We start from the raw sequence: 23,268 nt of genomic DNA on the forward strand, positions 1-23,268 counted from the left end.
AAATAGAGCTGGCAGTTGGTTATCGGGCAGGGTTGGTTTGGATGGGGAGGACGGAAAAAGAAAAGGAAGAGCCTTGGGAAAAATAAGCACTAAATAAACCACTATCAGGTTTATATATATATAAAACTATAAAAACACTAAATAAACCACTATCAGGTGAGTTCATTAGAAATTCATGTAAAAAAGTACTGCTAACCAGACCAAACACGCATGCGACGGGCCAGCCACACCACCTGAACGCAAGGCAGAAAAAGCCACTCACCAAGTAGCTGCAAAAAGTCGACGGAACTAAAACACGAGAGTGTTTCAAAAAGGGATTCACGACTTTTTGGGCCTCTGGTCTGGCTCTTCCTTTTTCAGAACGTGTTAACCACCCACTTGCAGAAAAAGCGCGATGCGGTAAGATCGCACGAAAAGTCCTCCCTGAAAAATCACTGCACGCCTTTCAAACGCCGGACCTCACGGGCACAGCTTGCAGGGTCAGCCCAGAAATGGCAGAAATTACACCAAAACCTGCAAGAGCTTGAGGTGGCCGAGGGACACCCCGGAGAGCAGAGTCGCAGCACGGTATTTAGCACTAATACGCAGCAGCATGTCTGGGGTGCAGCAGCTTGGGGACGGCTCCTGGGCTCTGCAACGGGTGGGAAACCACTGACCCCGGATCAAACAGCAGCCCTGCAGCGTCGTACAGCGCCCGCGCACACCGCACCCCCCGGCGCCGTGCAGAGCCCCCTCCTCCCCCCCCAACTTCTCAGTCACTAAACAGCCTTTGCACGGGACACCCACCGAAGAGTTTGCAAAGCTCGGGGACAGCTTGCAGATATCTCGGGTAGGAAGGAGGTGTCCACTGCAATGGGGCAAACCTGCGCAGAGCTCTGAACGCCTCCCAGACACGGCCACTTTCTCCTCCAGGTACAAAACACACTTTTCTATCTCCCCTTTTCTAATTCATTGCTGATAAGGACAGTAAAAGAGTCCTCCGAGAACTTCTTTATCTCTTTAGTTTTTATTAGGCCTTTTGAATCGGAGGCAAAGCAGCGCTGCGGAGCTCTGGCAGGGCTGCTGCGTGTACTGCAAACAGGAGTGAAACACGTATGGGAAAGCAGATGCCTGAAGCTCTCCCCGGGGGCCTGTCCCACGCGGGAGGAGAGGCTGGAAGGTCACTGATGACACCTCCATGCCTCCTCTGAAACCTGGCAGCCTCCAGCCCTGCCCAGCAGCACGGGCAGGCAGCCTGCACGGCCCGGCTGCTCGTTTGGGCCCAGAGTCTGGGCAAAGAGCAGATGCGTGCGTGCCTGCACACTTGGGCTGTGTGCGGGACACCCCAAAATGCTGTGGGGACTGCACGCACTGTGCCCCAACGGCAAAGGCAGGTACCGAAAGCTCCCCAGCCCCCTATCAGGCGCTGCTCTGCACTCCCAAACAGCGTGCACACACTTCCCGTCCACGCACGTGCACCCGCAGGCAGGGAGGGAAGAAAAATATGCCCAGCACCCCCACTGCACTTGGCCTCAGGTGCACACACAGCCTTGGGGGGCAGGGGGCATGCACACTGAGGTGCATATACATGCCTAGTGCAGCCCCCCCCGGGCTGGGGGGCATGCAGGAGCCCTGGGCGCATTTGGGGGCCCAGGGAGAACGCACACACTGGGTGCACACAATGGGAGGGCATCGTGCACAGGCCCCAGGGGGCCATGCACAGCTGAGGGCATGCACGAACCCTGGGAGGCCCCCGGGGGCCAGGGAAGGCATGCAGGGCCCCGGGGGGGCACACACGCAGGACACGGGGGGGGCACGCAGGGCCCCGGGGGGGGGGGCATGGGGGGCACGCAGGACCCCGGGGGGGGACACACGCAGGAGACACGGGGGGCACGCAGGACCCCGGGGGGGGACACACGCAGGAGACACGGGGGGCACGCAGGACCCCGGAGGGGGACACACGCAGGAGACACGGGGGGCACGCAGGACCCCGGGGGGGGACACACGCAGGAGACACGGGGGGCACGCAGGACCCCGGGGGGGGACACACGCAGGAGACACGGGGGGACATGCAGGACCCCGGGGGGGGACACACGCAGGAGACACGGGGGGACATGCAGGGCCCCGTGGGGGGACACACGCAGGAGACACGGGGGGGCATGCAGGGCCCCGGGGGGGCGTGCAGTACGCGGGGAGCACACGCAGGAGCCCGGGGGATCCCCCACGGAGGCGGCTGCCGGCGCAACAGCAGACCCCACGCGCGAGCACCCCCGGGCGGCGCGCGCCGTGCCCCCGCCTCCACCCGCTCGCCGCCTTGCGCAGGCGCACTGCGCCCGCCCGGCACCTATTTCACAGGCAGCTCGGGCCGCGGCGCCCCCGCGAAATAAGTCCCGGGAGCCGGGCCCGGCCGTGCGCCTGCGCGGGGGCCGAGAGCCGCGCGCGGCGGAGCCCCGCTCCCCCCCACCCTGCCTCCCTTCCCTCCCTTCCCTTCCCTCCCCGCACCCACCGCCCGCCCAGCCGGAGCGCCCGCCGCCGGAGCCGGAGCGGGGCAGCGGGACCCCGGGCCTGAGGTAAGCGCCGGGCCCGGCGTCGCCCGCCGCGGGGGCCTCCGCACGCGCCGTCCGGCCGGCGGGTCCCTGCGGAGCGTCAGGACGTTACGGCAGCGGCAGGAGACGGCGGCAGCGCCCGGCCGCCCGCCCGCCCCGCGCCCCCCCCCCCCTCCTCCTCCTCCTCCTCCTCCTCCTCCTCCTCCTCCCTCCCTCCCGCGCGCCCGGCGCTGCCAGCGTGAGCGCGCCCACGCGCCCCCCCTCCCCTCCCCCTCCCGCCGGCCTCGCGCCCGGCGCCGCCGGCGGGAGCGCGCGCGCCGCCCCGCCGTGGGGTGGTGGGGGGGGGCCGGCACCCCCCGCCCGCCCGCGCGGCGCCACGCGGAGCGCCGCGAGCCTTCCCCCCCCCACCCCCGTGCACCGCCTGGCCCCCGTGCACCCCCCTCTATGCACCCCCCCCCGGGCCTCCCCCGTGCGGCCTCCCCCCGCACGCACCCCCCCTCTGTGCACCCCCAGCCCCCCTCCTGTGCACCCCCTGCGCCTTCCATGCGCCCCCCACCCTGTGTACCCCATGCAACACCCCACCCCCTGTGCAGCCCCCCTGCACCCCTGGTGAAGCCCCCTCCCCACGCACCCCCTCTCCCTGCGCTCCCGTGCAGCCCACCCTGCGCACCTCCCTCCCTCTCTATGCACCCCCGTGCTTGCCCCCCCATGCACCCTCCCTGCATGCACCTTCAACCCCCTCTCCCTGCACCCCCCCCTCGCTCGCTGCCCCCAGTGCGCTCCCCCCACACACACCCTGTCCCCCAGCAGTGCCCTCCCCCACCCTCTCCCCACGCTGTGGGACCCCAGCTCTGTGCCCGCCTCGACTGACACCCCAAAAATCTCTCCCTCCTTTCTGAGTGGTGCAATGCTATTTTTTATTTTCCCTTTTTTTTTTGTCCTACTTCACCCCCAAATCTTTCCTGCAGCTGCTGAAGCTTGCTCGGTGCCATCCGAGGTGCACCAGGAGGGACATGCACGGGCGCACAGAGCCCTGGCAGGGCTGGGGTGCTCCCTGCCAGCCCTCGTCCCCCTCCAGCCGCCCCCCTGCACCCCACTGCTGCTGATGACTTGTGTTTTCAGCTCAGTTTTCCCCGTCCCGCACCGGTTCCTGCCCGAAGGTGTCTGAGCAACGCGCGCTCGTGGAGTTCAAGCCTTCCCGCAGTGCCCGTGCAGCCAGCCCTCCGTCGGCCCCGGCGGCATCCCCAGAGCACCCCAAAACGGGTGACACTACTGCTGCAAGAAGAGTTTCACCCCAAAACAGAAGACAGGTGTAGGGATAGAGCAACAAAAAAAATTGCAGCAGTTAAACCGAATGCAGCTGCATTATATGTTGCATCTTCCTTCACTGATGTGCAGCACCCAGCAGGCTTTTATCCCGCTAAAAGGCAGCGGCTGCCGTCCCGGTGCAGGAGCGAGGGGCACGGGGAGCAGGCGTGCGGCTGGCCCGCTGCAACCCTGCCCGGTTCTGCAGTCGTTAAAACGCTGGTTTGTAGCAAACCCCCCCGTTTCTCTCGCCTTGCCCTCGGTCCGGCCGCCCTCGCTTTGTTCCTTGCTGCTGCAAAAACTAAACCGCTTGTTGGTGGCTTCACGCTGGGCTGTCTCGGGGGGACCCGTCCACCTTCGGCTCCTCGGCTCGGATAAACCCCGTGGCCCCCACGGAGGGAGAGATCATCTCACGGGGTCCGCGTGGGTCGGGGCAGGAGTTTCTGTGGGCCGCGCATCGCGTCGCAAAGTCAGGTCGGACACGTCGGGTCAGCGCACGGCGCCGGTGGTGGGAGCCGAGCGGCTGCTCCACCTCGCTCAGTGCCGCCGCTCCGGAGCGTGGCTCCTTCGGGAAGGGCGAAGGGGCTGCTGCTGCGCATACGTGGGTGGGGGTGTTGCTTGCTTGAGACACCCCAAATTTCAGGAAAATTAATTTCTTTCACCTTGCTTCTTTCCCACGTGGTGGAAGCATCACGCGGGCTGGCGTGAGCAAGCTCTCAGCTTGAAAGTTCTGCAGAGGAGCAGCAGCGGTTCTGGTGCTGTGCAGGTGATGCTGAAAACAAAACCGGGAGCAGAGCGGGAGCTTGTGCTGCAGCTCTCAGCTTGAGCCCGAGCTCGAACGGCCAGAGCTTGACAAGAGGAGCGCTCGCACAACTACGCCCACGTATAGAGTGCACCGGCGCTATAGGTGGTATCAGGAGGTGCTTTGTAGTCACCCGCAATACCTGGGTGTTAGCGTGCAAGTGGGCACTGCTCAGGTGTTGGGGGAAATGCGGACGTGGTTCACTCGGGCTCATTTGCAAATCGTTTTATGGCTCTAAATTGTGTATGCTAATTTTATTGCACCATCCTTGTAACGTGAATGGTAACACGGGTGTTCGGAGGACGTGCATACATGCACATATACGCCTGTGTTTGGTAAAGGATATTTATTTCCATTTTGGACCTCTCCTATTGCTTGAATGGCTTAAAACTGCTTTTAATTCTACAGTTACCTAAAATCCCCAGGAAAGCAGGCACGGGCTCAGTCACAGGTGCAAGCTGGTCAGAGAGGTGGGCAATGGTGTGCGTGGGGGACCGGGGCTTCCCCCCGCGAGTTACGTCGTGCTGTGGGTAGGGAGGCTGGAGCGGGGGTGTCGTGCAACCGTGAGAGCGTGAAGACGCGCGGCTCGTGTGGCTTTGGTTGACGAGGTTTGTTGTTTTCCCAGGTTTCTTCTGGCATGTGAAATACTGGCTTTGCAGGGCTGGGCACTGAAGTCGGTTTCAAATGCTTAAATCGATTGGTGATTTATTAGAAACACACACTTTGAAATAGTTTTCAGATGTCACTTTGTTTCTGCAGGCTTGAAGTGCTTTCTTAATTTGATGTTTTGTGTGTGACTTTGGAGGAGGGGAGAGTCCCCATTTCTGCCGGTGATGAGCTCCGCCAGCAGCGTGAAATCCTTCTGAGATAGTTTGAAATAGATGTGGAAATGCACCTTCAAACTGTGTCTCTTCGTAGAGTTTTTGGTGAATGCCAGGACCATTTTTTTGCTTGCTGTCTGCTCCCACGCTCTGCCCCCGGCGCCCAGGCCCTTCCTACCCCTGGCTCTTCCCGTGCCCATCACCCTCACCCAGCCTGCAGAGCCCGTGTTGGGTTACGAGCCTCCCCTCGTCCCTCCTCTTGGGATGGAGCGGTTGGGGATTTGCTAATCCCCTTCTCCTTAGGAGCGCGGATTCCCTGCAGCCCCCTCGCCCCTTGCTCCCGCTGCACCGAAGGACTTTCCACGTCCGATTTTAGCAGAAAGACCTTTTCAGCCGGGGCTTCCCCTCCTTTCTCTGCAGGCGGCCGGTGACCGAGGGCTCTCCCGCCTGGCTGCCCAGCGCTGCCCGCTCCTGCCTGGCGATGGCGACTCCGGACGTCAGCGTCCACATGGAGGAGGTGGTGGTGGTGACGACGCCCGACGGCGCAGTGGATGGAGGCGGCGTGGAGGAGGTGAAAACGGTGCTGGTGACCACCAACCTGTCCCAGCACGGGTAAGAGATGGGGTCGGCGTACGCCGAGGTGATGTGCTGGAAAACCTCGCACCCGTGGTCATACTCAGCTGAGCTGGGTGTGTTTAATCACCTACTACTTACTCCTGCGTCAGTTCTCGCAGTGGGGACCTCAGCGACGTCTGGGGAATCTCTGGTTCCTCGTTAGGTCCTCGCTGACGCCCCTGGGACCATACCCAGGGCTGCGGGCTCTGCAGCTCCGAGCTTGCAGAGCAGAGCAGGCTCCACTTTTTCTGGTAAAGCTGAGTTACCGCTGGTGGTTTTAAGCTGGCGTTACCCAGAATAAAAAGCAATGCAACAGTTTGTTCTGGACGGATGGGGGAAAACGTCTTTAAAAAAAACCAAACCCAACAAAAACCCCAAAACCAAACCAAAATGTCTTTTCTGAGTGGATGTGGATGGACACAAATCCAGTTGGAACAGGACACTGGTAGCTAAATCAGTGTTTTTCTGCTATTTATTTCACGATTGCTTCACTAAGCTGCGAACCTCCAAGAGAGGAGTCTCTGGCCGCAGCGTGGCGGGCGCGGTGCAGCAGGGCTCCTCTTCCCGAGGGGTTTGGGGCCGTGTTTTTCGGCAGAGCTCTGCAGGAACCTCCGCTGCCGCTGCTGGCAATGGGAGTGAGAGAGGTGGCCTTGAAACCACGCGGCGTTGAACGGAGAGGCACTGCTCAAAAAAACGGAGTGAATGTGTCTGACTTTTAAAGTGCTGCTGCTTTGCCCCATTTCTGCCTTTCTTGTTGGCATTTCAGATCCAGGACTGCTTTTCGTTCAGGTCTGCTCTGTTCAGCTGCAGGTCTTTGCTTCCGTGGCCCGAGTGCCTGGCTGGTACCTTGAAGGCCCGTGTAGCGATGGGCTCTTTGCTTTATTTCTCTACAGTCTTTCACGGGACGGTGCCCAGAATTTTAGTGCTTTGCTCTTTCGGTGGGCAGATGAATCCAAGTTCACGCTTGGAGCTGGATCGGGGCAGGTTTGTCTGATCCAGAAGTCCCTCAGCGTGAAATAAGTGGGTAGCGAGCGGCTGTTTATTGCTCGCCACAAAAAGGAGAAATTTGTCTCCTTTCCTCAGGTATGCCCTGCTCTGTCTGGTTCGGAGCAGGGCACAGCTTTTACGTTACAGCGCGGGCGCTGTTCCCCGTGTTCTGCTGTAACTGGTATAAAACTCATTAACAGATGAACTTCTGGTAGGGAAAGGAGGGGCAGGCAGCGGTGAGCACCGTCAGCGCTGGGGCGGGCAGCGGGGACGCCGCAGGCAGGAGCTGCCCCGCTCCTCCTCCGCATCCCGGGTCTGCGAGCGCTTCCGAGAGCCTTTTCTGCTCCCAAAAGAGCGGGTGATGGTGGGGATGAAAGGCTCCGCTCCTCTTGCTTTCTGGCCCACAGTGACTTCCTTAGCTCCCCCGGTGGAAAAGCACCCAGATGTGAAACGTGGGATGTGGCTCTCCTTGCAGAACGGTTCCTGGGTTTAACGTGGCTCCGAGCCTTTGCAGACCCACGTGCAGCAGCGCAGTGTTGTCCGGGAACATGGGTCGCGGCAGAGGCTGGCTCAATCAGTTTGGTTTCCTTTCGATCTTATTTCCCCTCCTATTTTTCTTTGGAAACCTTTTCTCATCCTCCCAGTGTCCCCGGATGCTCAGGAGCAGGACAGCTCTGCACAGCGGAGAGAGGATGATTTTTATTTAGTCGCAGCTACGAGCGGAGCGTATCTTAGCAGGCATTAAGAGATTCCCTGAGGGTTTTCCATGCAGCTCTCTGGAGAAGGGCCAGTGGGCAGGCTCCTCGCTCCCCCGTGCTCCGGGATGGCAGCGGGTTGATGGGCAGGACGTGGATCTCGGGCTCGCGGAGCGAAGCCCGCCCGACGCGCGCTGTGCAGGGCTGTGGGGCTGGTGGTGGGTCTCTCCGTAGCCTTGGCTCCTCCCCGGGGAGACGCCGTCGCTGGCTCCCCCTCCCTCTTCCCCTTTGCAGCCCAGCTGGCGTGAGGAGAGCGGCTGCCAGCCCGGGCTGGGATCCCTCGGCTTTGGCTCAGTCACCGCTCACACGGGAAGCGGGCTTTCAACTTGTCTTATGTGGCACTTAGAAACCAAACTCAGCTTGGGGGTTGATGCCTTTTTCTGGTGCTCCTTCGAGTATGGGTTTGCTATTTTAAAAAAAAAAAATTATACGACCAATGGTTAAGAGCTTAATTAGTTCATGTGTTTTTAAGATTGACTGGGAAAGGCAGAGGGAAATGGGAAAACAGTGATAATCGGCAAGAAGCTTTTCTCTTTCATCTGCGATTGAAGGGATCTGTACTTGGTGCTCTGACGAGGTGCTTGTATTTCTGATCAGCATCCCCCGCGCAGGTTTCTGGCGGAGACTTTTTCTCTCCCAAGTCTCCAGGTGAGGCAGGAGCAGAGGAGAAAGGAGACGCAAGCCCGCTGCTTTATCAGCAGGCGCTTTCTCTCTTCCTCCCATCTGGTTTGTGGATCCTCCCGGGGAGGAAGATGAGAGCCATCCTCCCCCGGGTTCGTCATGGCAACCGGCGAAGGCAGGACCGGCGTGGTGGGATGCACCGCTGGGGCTTGGAAGGTGTTTGAGTTTTCTCCTGCTCCTGCATCTGCCTCAGTCCGTTCCTCTGGAATGGGATGGGGAAGCAGTGTGGAGAAACTCACCTTTTTCTGTGGTTTTTCTCTTCCACCCCCCAGTCACATCTCCGTGGCAGACACGGACTTTAGTTGCTTGAATTTTCCATACAAGCCGTTGAAGTTGGTTTGGTTGGTTTTCCCTGGAGGACGGGGTTTGAGGTGTGGGCTGGGTTGTTTCTCCCAATCCAGTCACGCCTTTCCGTCATTTTTTGGAGCGGTGCGAATGCGATGGACTCCTGGAGGAAGCTCTGGTTCAGGTGCTGACTTTCTGCTGGGGTGTTTCTTCTAGATAAGTCGGTGGAGGTGTTCGGTCTGGTGGCAGGCGGAGGCAGATGGGAGTCAGGGCTGTGGAGTGCTGGGCTCTGCACGTCGGAGGTGGCCGCAGCCTCCTGCAGCCCTGGCGCCCTGCTGAGGTGGTGTTGCTGGCTTTTCTCCGAACGCATCTGGAGAAACGCAAGAACCAAGCAGCAAACTGAAGAACAACCACCAGGTTACAATTCTTCCGGTTTTCTCGTCTCAATCTGCCACTTCTCTAATATTCACCTGCGTGCAAACGCGTTAGCTCCGAGTTTGCCTTTTCGAGTCCTTTTGCGTTACCCAGCACCTTTCCCTCCCAGGGGTCTGGGCTGTTGGTCGCTGCGAGCTGCAGAGGCGGTGCGACATCCCGCGGTGCCTTTCGCCCGCGACTGCGGCTGCCTTCAGCTCTCGCTTCTCTGAAGCAGCATCTCCCGCGTTACCCACCCGGTGAGGCTGAGCTGCCGCCCACACCGGCTCCCTTATCTCGGTGCGGCTCCCCATCAGGTACCTGCCCTGCAGCCGGCGAGGGGAGGGGTGCTTTGAAGCTGCCGCGCCACCCCGGGGCTGTGTCTTGGGAGGCCAGGATGGAAAAACCAGTTGCTCTTGAATTTGCTTGTCCCCGTGGTACTGCGGGTGGGAAACGTGGTTGCCAGTGAGTCACTAGGACCGTTCTTTTAATCCACCCGTGGTGCCAAACCGGGGTAGATGTCAGGTTTATTTTCTCCTTGCAGTCTTCCTTAGGAAGTTTATATGCTGAAGCATGTGGAAAATTTCCCCCCCTGCCCCTGCAAACGCATATCTTAAAACCCGTTAGGAGTGGTCCATGCTGAGAGCTGGCCGTGATGCGCCGGTGGGATCCGTAAGGGTACCAGCGCGGGCTTCCTCCCTCGCGCGGGACCCTCCCAGCCGAGGGGGTGAGGAGCACGTCCCAGATCACAGCCCTAAATGCCCTCCCCATCTGAGCGTGCACCCAAGCTCGTTCGAGGGGCCTGGGGCTCCGTACGCGGCAGCGAGAGCTGGAAGGGGCGAACAGGGAGGGTGCGGATGCCGTGCAGGACCAGCTGTGCATCTCCGTCAGCAAAGCACCAAGAGAAGCCGGGGGTCTGCGGGGTGGAGGGGGTGAACGCAGTCGCATAGCCAGCTCCTAGTATCATGGGTGTATTGAGTTACGAAGGCTCAGAGATTGGATTGCGAGGGTCTGTCGCTCACGCTACGTTATCTCTGCGCGTGGATCTGCTGTTAGGGTTTGTCCAACTCCTTTATGGCGTGTTCGCGGCTCCTCGGGGCGCTGCTCCGGGGAGCATCCCGCGTACCGGGGATTCAGCCAGTCCATCGCCCAGAGAGCGGCAGCATGTTTCACACATGTTTTTTCTGGAGAAATCTTCTCAGGCAAAGCTGCCGGAGTCTGGCAGCGACTTCTGAGCGAGGGGCCGTGCTGACAGCATCCCTCCACGCCAGCTCCCCTGCACGGGCTGTGCCGGAGGCAGCTCCCTGGGGCTGCTTTAAAAGGGAGCAAGGCAGAGCCGGCCGGGCTGCTGGCAGCGGTCCTGCCTGCCTGCTGCGGGGCCCTTCGTCTCCGTTCGGAAACACGGAGCTGAGCCTCTCAAAACCAGAGCCAACTTCTAGCTTTTGTGGGAAAATGTAGTCCGAGTGACTTTTGGAGCAATGTCTCCGTGGGGCATCGGGTGTGGGGGTGGCACATCCACGTGGCTTAACTCTGCCCCTCCGACTCTCTCACCAGTGGGGACATAAACGAAGACACGCTGGAGACCGAAAATGCAGCTGCTGCGGCTGCTGCTGCCTTTACAGCCTCCACGCATCTGAAGGAAGCGGTCCTAGGTAGGTTCAGCCCGTGCCGTAGCCCCTCGGTTCAGCCGTGCCAGCTCGAGAGGGTCCGGCCGCTGCTGTGCAGAGCCGCCGGCTGGTCCTGGGGGTGCTCTCCCAGGGTCCTGGGGTGCTCTCCCCAGCGTCAAGGGGAGCCTGGAGAGCTGCAGGGGCTGGGTGACGGAAGGGGTGCTGGCAGCTGCTGGCGGGGCTGCTGCTGCCCTCTCCTGGTGCAGGATGAGACCCTGTGTCTGGCCGTCGCTGGCTCCTGCCCTTCCAGCTTGCGATGGGAATGTCGGTTTTCCAGCGAACTGGCTGGCTTTGGTTACAAGTGGAAGTGAATTTAGAGAGCAAAGACTGTAACCAGCTGGGCTGGAGTTGCCTTAAAAACAATCGCGCTCTAAAACCAAAGGCGAATCTATAATTACCTGAACAACATCATTCCTTTCATTTTTATCAAGAATTGAATTTTTTCAGTCCTGGCCACTGACTTTCTCAGATTTCACACGCTCAGCTGCGGCCGAATCGGTATAAATCTGCCTGCCCTGCTGTTTTGCCTGAGAAATTTGGGTGGTTGGGTGCTTTAGTAGCAAAGTGCAAGTGCACGGTGGCCACAAACTCCAACACCCCCACCATGTATCACTATGGTGGTTTTTTTTTAACTCTGAGCTTCAAAACTGCTTTATGTATGTGTGCGTCAGGGCGGTGAGTCGGGGGCTGCGACTCACGTTTCTTTTTGCTCTATCCCTTCCTCTGTTCCCTGTGAGAAGTGAAGATGGCTGAAGATGAGGACAGTTTGGAGGCAGAGATTGTCTACCCCATCACCTGCGGGGACAGCAAAGCCAACCTCATCTGGAGGAAGTTTGTGTGCCCTGGGATCAACGTGAAGTGTGTGCAGGTGAGCATAAAGGTCCCTGACGCTGGACGCGTGCCTTCCCGTGCCCGCGTTGCGGGCTCACCTGGCTTGTCCTGGTTTTGATGAGCTTTGGTAAGCTGCTTTGCATCAGAATCACATCGTGGTGGGAGAGGAGGAAATTCTTGGTACTGTTGTACCCGATATTTGTCTTCTCGGCCAAGTTGAGCAGCCCTGGGTGGAGAGATGCTGCCTCAATTTAACTGCATTCTTGGAGAGTTTGAGAAATTTGGGCACTTCCAGCGTCTGCTCAGTTAGAGAGAAAGTTGAGAAGTTGTTGAGAAGATTATTGGTAAGGGACCTATTGAACAGGTTGAATGGTTAAAATTTGCATGAATTTGGGGAGCAGGGCCAAGCTTTCATTTCTAGGGCCATACCATATGTGATGCTGTCGTAAGCCATCGCTGGCATTTATATCCGGACTCAAGAATACGCTGCCGAGGGAGCGTCCCCTCTGGGCTCTGTTGCAAGAGGGCTTTCCAAAGGATGGTCCTTCTCCTTCGTAGGAGAGATGGTCTTTTCCATCCCTGCGGCAGAGGACAGGTACTGCTGCAGATAATGCTGCTGCCTAAAATCGGTCGTCTCTTTGCACCGAAGCCCATGCACTTCTTCAGAGAAGCAGTTTCTCATGCAGTGGTGGTGAGTGAGCTCTGTCTTGGTCAACATGGGCATTGAAAAGAGGAAGCCTGGACTTGGGAAATCCTTTCTGAGACGGGCTGTGAAGCAGCTCTTTAGAGATCTGCCTGATTCTGCAGGTTGCTTTTAGGTCAGCTCATGGGTTCAGGCGGAGCTGGGTGTGTAGGGCAATAAAAGAAGGGGGAAGAGCTGGCTGCTGGTGCAGAATGTGCCAACTCCCTCAAGCTGGTTTTCAGTGGAAGTGGGTGTGTGCTGAGAGAGGCCAGAGGTTTCACTGGTATTGATGGTTGGGCTCGGTAGCAGGAGGTCAAAGACCGAATGGGCTTCTCCTTCCCTCGCTTGCACAGAGCGTAGCTTGTCCCTGGACCCAAACGTCACCGCTGGCAGCCGGCTTTCGTTGCGAGTCTGCTCGTTAGTGGGAGCGTGAGCCGCTCACTGCTGTCGGTGAGACTTTGCAAAGCCACGGGTGTTTTTCCCAGCTGCCCTGCCAGGGCTGGGCGTTCAGCAGACTCCTCTCTGCTGCACCCCCCCAAACCCTTGGCTTCGAGCAGCTGTTAGCTAACCATCCATGAAAGCGGTATTTGGCTTTAATTTTTTTAACTCGCTCAGTGTCCTCTAAGGTGGGGAGGTGTGTGTCAGCCAGCTGTTCTGGTGCTGTTCTTTAAAAGCACGTCGAGGCTGTGGTGCAGCTCCGCTGCTGGGCACCGGGAAGTGCCATCCCGGCAGCCTGGCTCCGCTGCTGAATCACGCTCGCGGGCACCCTTTCGTTATTTTATGGCTTGTCGCACTGATGTTGCGCTTCTGCCTCTTGCAGTTTGACGATCACCTAATTAGTCCCAAGGAGTTTGTCCACTTGGCGGGCAAGTCGACCCTGAAGGATTGGAAGCGGGCAATCCGGATGAACGGGATCATGCTCCGGTGAGTCTCTTTGTATCTGCGGAGCAACAGCGGAGACCTCTCCTTTCTGGGGGATAACGGTGGGGTGGGACAGAGCCGTTGGCACGGTGGTTCTGCTGCTGAGAGAGCGAATGCACCACTGAACATTTGTCTTAGCCTGGCCCTAAATGTGGTCTGTCCAATGGCTTTGCTTTATCCTTGTGCCTAGGGAATAATTTGGGGCAACAAATGCTTCCCCGGTCTTTTTGGGACTTGAACCACACCACGATCCCAGCTGGCGTAAGGTCATTGAAAATTTTAATGGCCAGTGGTGGTTGGACCGTGCTGTCTACGGATTCTCAGTGTGACCTACCAAATGGAAGTCTGGTCATGAACTAATGCTCCTGTTGCAGCATGTCTGCTTATATCTCTTTTCTTTTCCTCAAGAACTTATTTAAAGCTTGTTTATGCAAGCATTCCTCTTCTCTAGTCTTAACTATAGCGATTTAATTCTTCCATGGTCTTCCTGAACATCAGCCTGAGATTGTGATTTAATTAAAGTCTGTCTCTGCCTGTAGGCAGGATAAAAATGCATCACCTCTTTCCCCAGGAACTGTCAGTGGTTTTATGCTCTTTTCACAGGGTGACATTGCCTTTGCCTGTATTCTTCTGCTTCCATGCAGGCGTCTCCCGTATTCCTTCTAAGCAGCTTTTGCTCCACGTATATTTTGCATAATAGACTTATACTTTGGCAGGTCTTTTAAGGAAAAAAACTTCTCAAGGAATGTGTGAAGGCAAGCCCAGCAGCCCATGGGAGCAAATCTTGGGAAGCTCAGGTTGGTCTTGGCCGGCAAAGCCCAGGGATGCCTTGGAGAGAACTTGCTTAGACTGGGAAGATCACACATGCCAATGTCGCAACCTCCTTTCCTTAAGCTGGGAGACCTTATTTGAGTTTATAAATAGAGTTATGCCCCATCTCTTTTTATGGGGTGTAGAGTCAAAAAGGGAAAGAAGAGACTTCTTACTGTCTCAGCCCTGGACTGAGACTTCAGCCCACCCTTCTCCTAGAAGCTGCAGGCGTGCCCAGGGGGAAGGTGCTGGTGGGACCAGCCTGGGACCTTCTCTTCTCCTTCCTCCCTCCTCCCTAAACGAACCAGGAGTTCATCAGTCCCAGTGAGGGTTCCTAGTTAAAATTACAGACCCCCATGCAGAAGAGCCTGCTTGGAGAGGTGGGACCAGCTCTGAAACCAGCTTGTTTGGAGGCCAAGCGTTGCCCTGCTGTTAGGAGGTGGGAGAGCAGCAGGACGGGGCAGCTCTGCCTCTGCCGTGGGGAGCCCCCCGGATGCGTGGGCACCCTCGGGGTAGGTGTGTGTTGCTCATACAAAGGCGGGGGATGTTCTCAGAGCAGGTCAGGAGATCCCAGGGAGAGGACCTTGTTCAGCATCACAGGGCAGGGGTAAAACTGCTGCATGGGAGCATGGCCCAGGGCGATGGGGAAAAGCTCTGCCCACTCCGCTGCCGGGAATGGCAGTGTTTGGGCTCTAAACGGTACGTTTTCCCTGAAGGCTTCTGGCCAGCAGAAGATCTGCTGAGAGCAGTGTGGTTTGTCCTCGTTCTTCTCCAGGTGTGTTTAGTTTCATCGCATCATTAAGGTTGGAAAAGACCTCTAAGATCATCGAGTCCAACCATCAACCCAACACACCATGCCCACCACACCATGTCCCCAAGCGCCTCATCTACACGTCTTTTCACAGGGATATATCCTTAGGGAAAGCTCATGTGTCTTTGAGCCTCTCAGCCCAAGTTGAGTGCTCCAGTGGCGAAGAAAAGGACTTTCTTGGACTAAGGAAATTCATCCTCTCTGGGTTGGACTTGGAGAGGAACCTTTTCAGAGCGCTGAAGTCCCGCTCCCCCTCCTCCATCCCGCAGGAGGGTGCGGGATGTGGCAGGGAAGTGGGCAGAAACTGAATCTGCTCCAGTCCTTTACCGCAGCTACAGCACGATGGGCGCTTTTCTCCCCATCCCAGCCTCCCGAAAGGCTTTACCACCACCGGAGTGTTGCACGGTTCTTGGATTTGTGCGTGTGGCCAGTGCGGAGCAGGCTGTGGATTCTGTTTTAATTAACTCTTAGTTAATGCTGCTCCTAAGGTCAGGATGGGGACTTGGCGAGGGAAATTCAGACTGTTGCCTCTGCCTGCTCTCCTGGCTTTTGCTTTTCACCTGGGACTTTGAGAGGTTTGGGGGTGAAGGCTGCCAGGCGCTGCGTCTCGGAGCTCTCTGCTCCCGCTGACGTGCCCGTCCCTGTGCTTGCTCCCTGTCTTTCAGGAAGATCATGGACTCGGGGGAGCTGGATTTCTACCAGCACACGAAGGTCTGTTCCAACACCTGCCGGAGCACCAAAATCGACCTGACCGGAGCCAGGGTGTCCTTGACCAGCCAGACGTCGACGGAGTACATCCCTCTCACTCCCGCTTCTGCGGATGGTACGTCCGGCCATTCCTCACACCCTAAACAGGGACTTTGAAGCATTAAAGCACAACGAATGCCGCGTAGCCGACGCCCCTTACGGTTGCCTCTCTTTTTGGCTTTGCGGGTTGTTTTATCCTCTGCTTTCTCTCCCCGCTCTGTTGCGGGATTCCCCATAGCAGAGCTGGGCAGGGTCGTTGTTCGGGCACCTCGGCAGCGGTGCGGTGACTCCCCTAGCTGCTCTGTACACTGCGTGACCCGAAGAGCCGCCCTTCTGGCCTCCTGCCTTACCCCAAACTGTGTAGCTGAAGCAGAAGACTGCAATTAATCTGTAAGAAAACAGTAGTCGTTGCTCGATGAAGTTCCCTTCTGTCCTCGCTGCCGGTCGGGCACTGTGTCCGTAGTGCTCGTCCTGGGATGCAGGGATCAGCCCGGCTCCTCCTGCTGCGCAGGGTGCCAGGGTGGGAGTCCCTCGTCCCCCCGGCTCTAACCCGACTTCTTCCAGAATAATTTAGGGATTTAAGGCTTCCTGGCTGAATTATTGCTGGGTTTGTCTGATGAAAGATTAAAGAGAACCAGGGAATACAACGGATTTTTTTTTATCTGCACTCATGCATGTAGTTTATAAAACTGGATTTAAACGATGTTGCAGCCACATATCTGTAGCCCTACACCTAATTTGACCTATAATTACAGGCAACTATTTTATTGGAAAGCTTTCTTATTTCTAAGTACTTTTATATTTCTGAGAGTTAAGAACAGCCCCCCAAGAGCCCCACACCCCGAGCTCCTGGCGGTGGGAGCAGAGCAAGGGGTGAGCCCTTGGCCGGCTCTGCAGGGCGCCTTCGGCAACACGGCCCGGTGTTGTGGTGGGGACGCCGGTGCCGATGCCCAGCACAGCCTGTCCCGAGCCCTCCCGTTAATCGTGAATATCAGCTCGCTAACGGGCAGACGCTTCCCGCGCCGCTGGGCTGCACTGGAATAACCGGAGCCCTGAAGGCTGCAGGGTAAAGGAGCAGAGTAATTGGATTTAACGGCAACGGCTGCGCATTATAAACGCTCCGCGCAGCACCGTGGGTCTCTGGCTGGATTCCTGTTCATCCCGCTCCTGTGCACGGCTCGAGTGACGCCGGTTCCCTCGGCTCTATGGTAACAAAACCGCTGAGGTTTGGCAGAGCTGGAGGGAGGGGGGGAGCCCCCCTGCACCCCCGCGCAGCGGGGGGATGCTCTCCCCTTCGAGGCTTTGGAAACCCTCCAGACATCCCAGTCCTGCAAACTGTAAGCTGGGCAAAACAGGATTGCCAAAAAAATCAGACTCTAAATCTGTTTGACTTTTGCCCCAAGCAGCACTAGTGCGTACGCGGGGGGGGCGGGAGGGCACGTGTTCTTGTGCAGGGGTTGCAGGAGCAATCCCCGGGGTATTGCACTCCAGTGTGGAAAAATAAGTACTGCCGGCACGGCGACCGCGTGCGGCTTCGCCAGCCGCTTGGGCGTCTCTCAGCCCTGAGAGCTAAGTTCAAATAAAAGCACTGCTATGCCATAAAAAGGAGAAGTCACAGAGATGCAGCAAGGGAGTGCTGCCCTCAGAAACAGCCCCTGAAAAATACAGAGAAAAATCAGGACTTGGGGTTTTTTTTCTTTTCTTTTTTTGCTATTGGTTGCAGTGAACGGATCCCCGGCTACGATTACCATAGAAACGTGCGAGGATGCCAGCGACTGGAGCACCAGCATCGGAGGTACGGCCTGGGATCCCGCCGGGCTCGGCACATCTGGGGCAGAGGCTGGAGATGTAGGAAAGAGGGAAACGGCAGGGACGAGCAGCAGGACCCTCCTCGCCAGGGCAGCCCTGCTTGAGCCTCCACCGGGATTATTCGGTTGCCGCTTACGGCGCATAGCGCTGCGTTACATCCCGCCTGTGTGCGGTCTGACTGCGCCGTCGTCTTGGGATGAAATTCTTTGAGCACTAAGATGTCAAAGCGTGGGCCAAGTGCTTGGTGTGGCTCTGGGGGAAAAAAAAAAATCAGAGGGGTCATAAAATCATTCTTGCTCCTCTGGTGTGCTCTGAGCAACGGGTTCTCTGTAGCATCAGCGTCCTGTTTGTGTGACAGAGGATGGGGAAATCCTGTCCTTTTCCAGCTGCCCTGCCTCGGGGCACGCTGCGGCTGGCTCTGCCCCAGCACCCTGTACCTGCAGCCCAGGAGGGCTTCACCTCGCAGGGGCCGGAAGGGGAACCCCGAGCGGATCACCATTAAAACCCCCCGCCGAGGATTTTGAGGTTCTCTCTTGCTTTCTCTTTCTCCAGATGACACCTTTGCTTTCTGGCGAGGCCTGAAGGATACGGGTCTCCTGGAAGAAGTAATCCACGAGTTCCACCAGGAGCTAGTGGAGACCATGAAGGGCTTGCAGCAGCGAGCGCAGGATCCCCCGCTGCAGCTCGGTGGTAAGGACCTGGGCACGGGCGCGCAGAGGCGTCTCAGGAGAGGGGCTTGTGGATTTTTCTTCTCCTTAGGGGTATCTGGATGGCACTATAGGGACATAGTTCATCGTAAGTAAACCCCATTTCTGGCTGCTCCCTGGGCAGGCTCTTGGCTGTGCTCGGGGACACTTCAGGTGGCCTCAGTTCTCCAATTTCCTCTGCCTGGGGCTTCCTATCTGCTGGCTCTGGTCTGGACAAACGCTTGGCTTGGGAACTGAGGAGGAATTTAGGCCGCCGGAATAACGATGCAGCAACCAGCTACTGTGCCAGCGGATTTCTTATCACCCCTGCTAAGCAGGAGAGGACTGTTTATACAGTAGTGACCCCTTGCACTTCCTCATGACTTCTCCTGTCTTCTCCTCTTCCCCAGCCTCTTGCGTTACCCTCCCGCAGATTTTGAGTCTCAGCTGAACATGTTTGCTGTCGTATGGTTTTTTACCAAGCCGTAAATAGTTTGCATGGGGAATTTTGCTTTCCTCAAAGATCTGTGTCTTGTTTTTAAGATGCTGTTTTACTCAACAACGTAGTCCAGAACTTCGGTATGCTGGATCTGGTCAAGAAGGTCCTGGCCAGCCACAAGTGTCAGATGGATCGCTCGAGGGAGCAGTACACGCGGGATTTGGCAGGTATGCCCCCGGGACACGCTGGTGCGCCAGCACTTCTCACCACTGCCGGCTCCTTTTCTTTCTGCGTAAGAAAGTTTCTGTTAAAGCTGGCGGATGCTAAACCAGCTCCAGGCGTTGCCGCGGTCCCTGGGAAGCTTGTCCCGGCTCCAGGCTGAGCCGACCCTGCTCTCTCTCCAGCTCTGGAGCAGCAGTGTGACGAGCACCGCAAGCGAGCCAAGGAGCTGAAGCACAAATCACAGCATCTCAACAACGTCCTGATGACCCTCACGCCCGTCTCCGTCCCCACGCCTTTAAAACGTCCCAGGCTGACCAGGGCCACCTCCGGACCAGCTGCCATCACCTCCCAGGTCCTGTCCCAGCCGGCGCAGCTCGCCGTCACCCCCGGCGTGCCCGTCTCCCAGCTTGCCAACCTCCCTCTCGGCAAAGTGGTCTCAGCCCTCCCGCCCTCGGTGCTGGGGAAGAGCCCGTCCCAGCCTCCCGCCGCCAGCTCCCCGGCCTCCCCGCTGCTGGGGGGCTACACGGTACTGGCCTCCGCCGGCTCCACCTTCCCCGGTACGGTGGAGATCCACCCGGACGCTTCCAACCTGACGGTGCTGAGCACGGCCGCGGTCCAGGACGGCAGCACGGTCGTGAAGGTGGTGAGCCCCTTCCAGCTGCTGACGCTGCCGGGACTCGGCACGACCATCCAGAACATGACACAAATGGCTCCCGGCGGGAGCACGGTCGTGACCGTCCCGTCCGGTGCCACCGAGGCCGCCGGGGACGAGCACGCCGCCGCCATCGAGGTGACCGCAGTGGCCGACGAGGCGGAGCAGAAGTGAAGGGGGGGACTTGCCTGGAGGGACGCTGGCCGTGCCGCTCTGGGTGGAACTGCCTTTTCTCTGGCTGCGCTGCGGGAAGAGGAGCGGTGTAATGAGGGGCACGGGTTAACGAGACTCAGAGCGGCTCACGTCGGTAACGAGGAGGTTCAGGTCAGAGGGAAAGAGGGGGAGGAAAGATGCCCAGAGAAGGGAAAGGCAAAAATGCTCTGCCCTGTTTGGAGGAGAAAAAAAAAAAAGCTTAATTTTTGATAAAGCTTTCCTCCCCCGTTCTCTTGGAATAGTTATTCCGTTCTAGCTCGTCAGCCCTGCCTCATCTGCAGGCGTAGCTGGAGCAGCGTCCGTTGGAGGAGCGGGCAGGAGCAGGGGCGCAGGGCAGGGAGGCGAAGGCGGTAGCGAAAGGAAGAGCAGGCGAAGTCGGGGAGCCGGCTGCTCCCCGTCCCGGGGGGCTCCGGGGAGGGAGAGGGGCCGCCGAGGGCGGGTTGTCCACGGGATGCGTGCGGGCCTCGAAACCAGGAGGAGGCTCCGTACGGCAGCGCGGGCGCGAGCCCCGGGAGGTTGGCCTCTGCGGGTGATGCTGGCTTCGGGTGGTGGAAACAAGGGGGAGCGCTCGTGGCGGTGGTCACGGCGGGTTGCCCGGGTCTGCTGGGGGACGGAGGGGGGAGAGAGAAACCCAGAGGGCCGGGAAGAGCTGTAACTTTTGAGGATTTAGGGTCTCGTTCTAGTTTTCTCCAAAAAAAAATCCATTCCTTGGGATTTTTTTAAGCGAACAGCAATTTTTAAGCAAAGCCCTTTGGTTGTGGAGATGGTGCCGTAAGGACGCACTGCTGGATGTGCGGAGATGAGCCGAAGGCAGCGCTCTGAGGAGCTCGCACTTACTGACGCGGTGTGACCCCGGCGCAGGATCAGGCCGGTCCCCGGGCCCCAGCATCTCGCCGGGTGCCTCGTCCCGCCGGAGCCGGGCGCTGCCGCTCCCTCCCTGCTGGGTCTGAGCAGCTGTTCTGTAAGGGGGTGGTCGACCCCCCAGTACTCCTTCGACTATTCAACTGGCTGCGAGTCTCCCAGCTGCCCAGTTTCAGGGCGCGCGTGCGGCTGCGGCGACGTTCGCGCTGTCTCCGGCTGGAAGCAGTCGGGTGCTGGAAGTGTTGGGGTTTCTACAAACTTGATCTGGCAGCAGCAGCGACGACAGGTCACTTTAATGAGCTAATAAATATTTTTTTTGAAAGAGCGCTGCTGGTTTATTGTATTTCTGCGTCTGGTTGCGACAGCCGGGGTTGCAAAGCGGGGCTAGGTCGGGGCAGGAACAGGCTTTTCACTTCTATTTAAATATAAACGCGCACACACGTGTGCTGTGCGCATGCTGCAGCTGCACGTGTCAAAGGCGCTCCAGACCCTAGAGGGTGGTGGGCGCGCTGTGAAGCTCTCCGACTGTATCCTGGGTGTTCAGGGAGCACCGGGGTTGGGATGCGCTGCTGCCTTTGGGGGGTTGTTATCACAGGGAAGACGGGGGTGTTTTGTTTGCCTGTTTTGTTTGCTAGCCGTGTTTGGGAGCGCTGGTCTGGTGAAAGACTGGGAGGAGTGAAACCTGAGGAAAAACCCCTAGGGTTCGTTAAAGGAAGAGAAGACCCGAGTTTTGCATTGGGAGAGGGCGATTCTCCTGCTGGAGGGGGGCAGAGAAACCTCTCGGCGCTGGTGCGGACCCTGCCGGACACGTGAGTTTGAGCGATTTTGGTGCTACCTCCGTGAGTGGGAGCAGCTTCATCCCAAATATGTTCATGCTATAAAAGGATTTATTTTCCTTCCTTTGCAGATGATGCTTTTAATTTCAGGAACTGGAAAGGTCGGTGCCGCCCCGCAAGCCTGGCGGGGACCAGGCTGGATGAGAGCAGCAGTCGTGCAGAAGGTCTGCCATCCCGGCTGCGGGACGGGGCTGCCCCGGCTGAGCTCGGGGCCGTGGCTGTGCTGGCAGCAGGCGGGTGGATGCCGTGTGTCCGCGTGGAGGCAGAGCCCGTTTCTCAGAGTGCCTCTGCGGTAGCCGCAGGGTCGTTGTTTGGAAACCTTTAGTTCTGTGAGTCACAGCCCCAGCGAAACCATTAAATCCAACCCAGTATTGGCTAATTCTGCCTCTTCCGCCAGGCCAGCTTTGACTGTCGCTGACTTCCTCCTGGTAAATAAATGTTAACTCCTTCCTCGCCCGGGGAGGGGGAGGGCACGGCCAGGCTGGCCCTTCCACGGGGACGGGGGTGAGGAGGTGTGCGGGCTGGGGGTGCTCCGGCACGGTGTCTGCTCTGCGGCTGGTTCAGCCGCGGTCACTGGGGTGGGTGGGCCAGGACACGGCTCGGCCTCCCCCGGCCCCTGCCGTGGGCACCCAGGTCCCTGGTGCTCCTGGAGGTCGAGGAGGAGGTTGCAAGGGGGCTCCTCTCCGTGCTCCTGCGGTTGGGTGAAGGTTCCCGTGCCCTCTCTTGAGGGCAGGAGCTGCCGTAGCTTCAGCAACTTGGTGTTTTCAGGGAACAGCGATTTTCCTGTATAATGAGTTTCGTTTTCAAGCCCAGCCCCGGTGAGACAGACACGGCCATCGGGGGGGGCGAAGGGAGCGCTTTGCTTCGAGGTGGGGGGAGGCAGAGTTGCCTCGAAAGGCTTTTTGAGTTTGAGAGGATGCTGGGGTGAGGTGCGCGAAGCAGGAGAGGGACGTCTGCCCGTCCGCCTGTGTGCCTGCCGGTGGGTGGGGGGGCCCTCGAACGCTCCCCGGTGCAGCCCGTGTATCCCCAAGAGGCAGTGGGTGCTGTCAGCAGCGGCGTCTTTCTGGAGGTAGTTTGGGTGTCTTTATAAAGGTTGGGTTTTATGGACGCTGCACGTCTGCTCTTGTTCAGGGATGCTCGGATCTGTTTTCCACTCCTTGCCTGGGATCTGAATGTGGATGGGATCCGGGAGAACCTCCCTGCAGCTGTGCCTGAAATCCGCATCCTGAAATAGTGCCGGGAGGGTGGCGGGGCTGTCCCTGAACGCCTGGGCTTTGCTCGTGGCACCCGAGGCCGTCTCCATCTCCCATACTGGCAGCAAACTCAGCACCAGGCACCCGCTGCCGCGCTGCCCCTAACCGTGTCCTGCCTGCAAAGTACCAGTTTTCACTTAGAAAAGCACCCGGCGGTTATGAAGCTGAGCCGAGCACTTTTCGGGGTGCAGGGCTGGGGTGTCCCCGCCGTGGGTGGGGTGTCCCCGCCGTGGGTGGGGTGCGCGCGGGGCTGGTGAGCCCAAAACGTGGCTCCAAAGTCTGGTTGTCGGTGGCACGGCTGGGGCTGCGCCCAGCGCTGATAACCACCAGCTCCCCGAGCTGCCTTTAGAGGAGTTATGATATGCAATCAGGAGGAAAAATAATTTATTCCTCCAAGACATTAGATTCGGTTTCCTTTCGGCCAAGCCTGAACCCGGGGCCGCCGCTGATGCCTCCCAGGCTGCCTGCCGTTAAGATATCACAGTCGTTTCTGCCTTGCTATCTCTGTACTTGGGACAGCGTTGGTATGGCAGACCGAGGAATATAAAGGGTTGTGATCACCGTGAGCTGCCTCTTGCCTCTCCAGCGTGAGCAGCGGTGCTGAGCCGGACCCGGGGCTGTGTTTCCAGCCCAAAGCGCTC

General features: G+C 58.5%; 1 protein-coding gene across 5 annotated transcripts; it reads left to right on the plus strand.

Annotated features, from left to right (window-relative positions):
• The first annotated feature begins 2,352 nt into the window (after window positions 1-2,352).
• On the plus strand, window positions 2,353-20,856 carry GMEB2 (glucocorticoid modulatory element binding protein 2). Of its 5 annotated transcripts, none has more exons than XM_075166830.1 (10): window positions 2,353-2,549; window positions 5,874-6,065; window positions 10,742-10,839; window positions 11,592-11,722; window positions 13,188-13,291; window positions 15,575-15,732; window positions 17,380-17,451; window positions 18,018-18,155; window positions 18,695-18,817; window positions 18,995-20,856. In XM_075166830.1, exons 2-10 carry the CDS (start codon window positions 5,935-5,937, stop codon window positions 19,636-19,638), a joined length of 1,599 nt encoding a protein of 532 aa, XP_075022931.1. In that variant the 5' UTR covers window positions 2,353-2,549; window positions 5,874-5,934; the 3' UTR covers window positions 19,639-20,856. The 5 variants fall into 5 exon arrangements, with proteins under 5 accessions (XP_075022931.1, XP_075022933.1, XP_075022932.1 ...); XM_075166832.1 differs by having other exon boundaries at window positions 2,354-2,549; window positions 11,595-11,722; XM_075166831.1 differs by lacking the exon at window positions 2,353-2,549 and adding an exon at window positions 3,688-3,788.
• The last annotated feature ends 2,412 nt before the right edge of the window (window positions 20,857-23,268 follow it).

This window comes from Calonectris borealis, chromosome 17 (genome assembly GCF_964195595.1).
Source record: "Calonectris borealis chromosome 17, bCalBor7.hap1.2, whole genome shotgun sequence".
In the NCBI taxonomy this organism is placed as follows: domain Eukaryota; kingdom Metazoa; phylum Chordata; class Aves; order Procellariiformes; family Procellariidae; genus Calonectris; species Calonectris borealis.

Coding starts and splice junctions, on each gene's coding strand:
- GMEB2 (XM_075166830.1), top strand. CDS start 5,935: ATGGCGACTCCGGACGTCAGCGTCCACATGGAGGAGGTGGTGGTGGTG. Junction 10,840..11,591: donor TCTGAAGGAAGCGGTCCTAG/GTAGGTTCAGCC, acceptor GTTCCCTGTGAG/AAGTGAAGATGGCTGAAGAT. Junction 15,733..17,379: donor CACTCCCGCTTCTGCGGATG/GTACGTCCGGCC, acceptor TATTGGTTGCAG/TGAACGGATCCCCGGCTACG.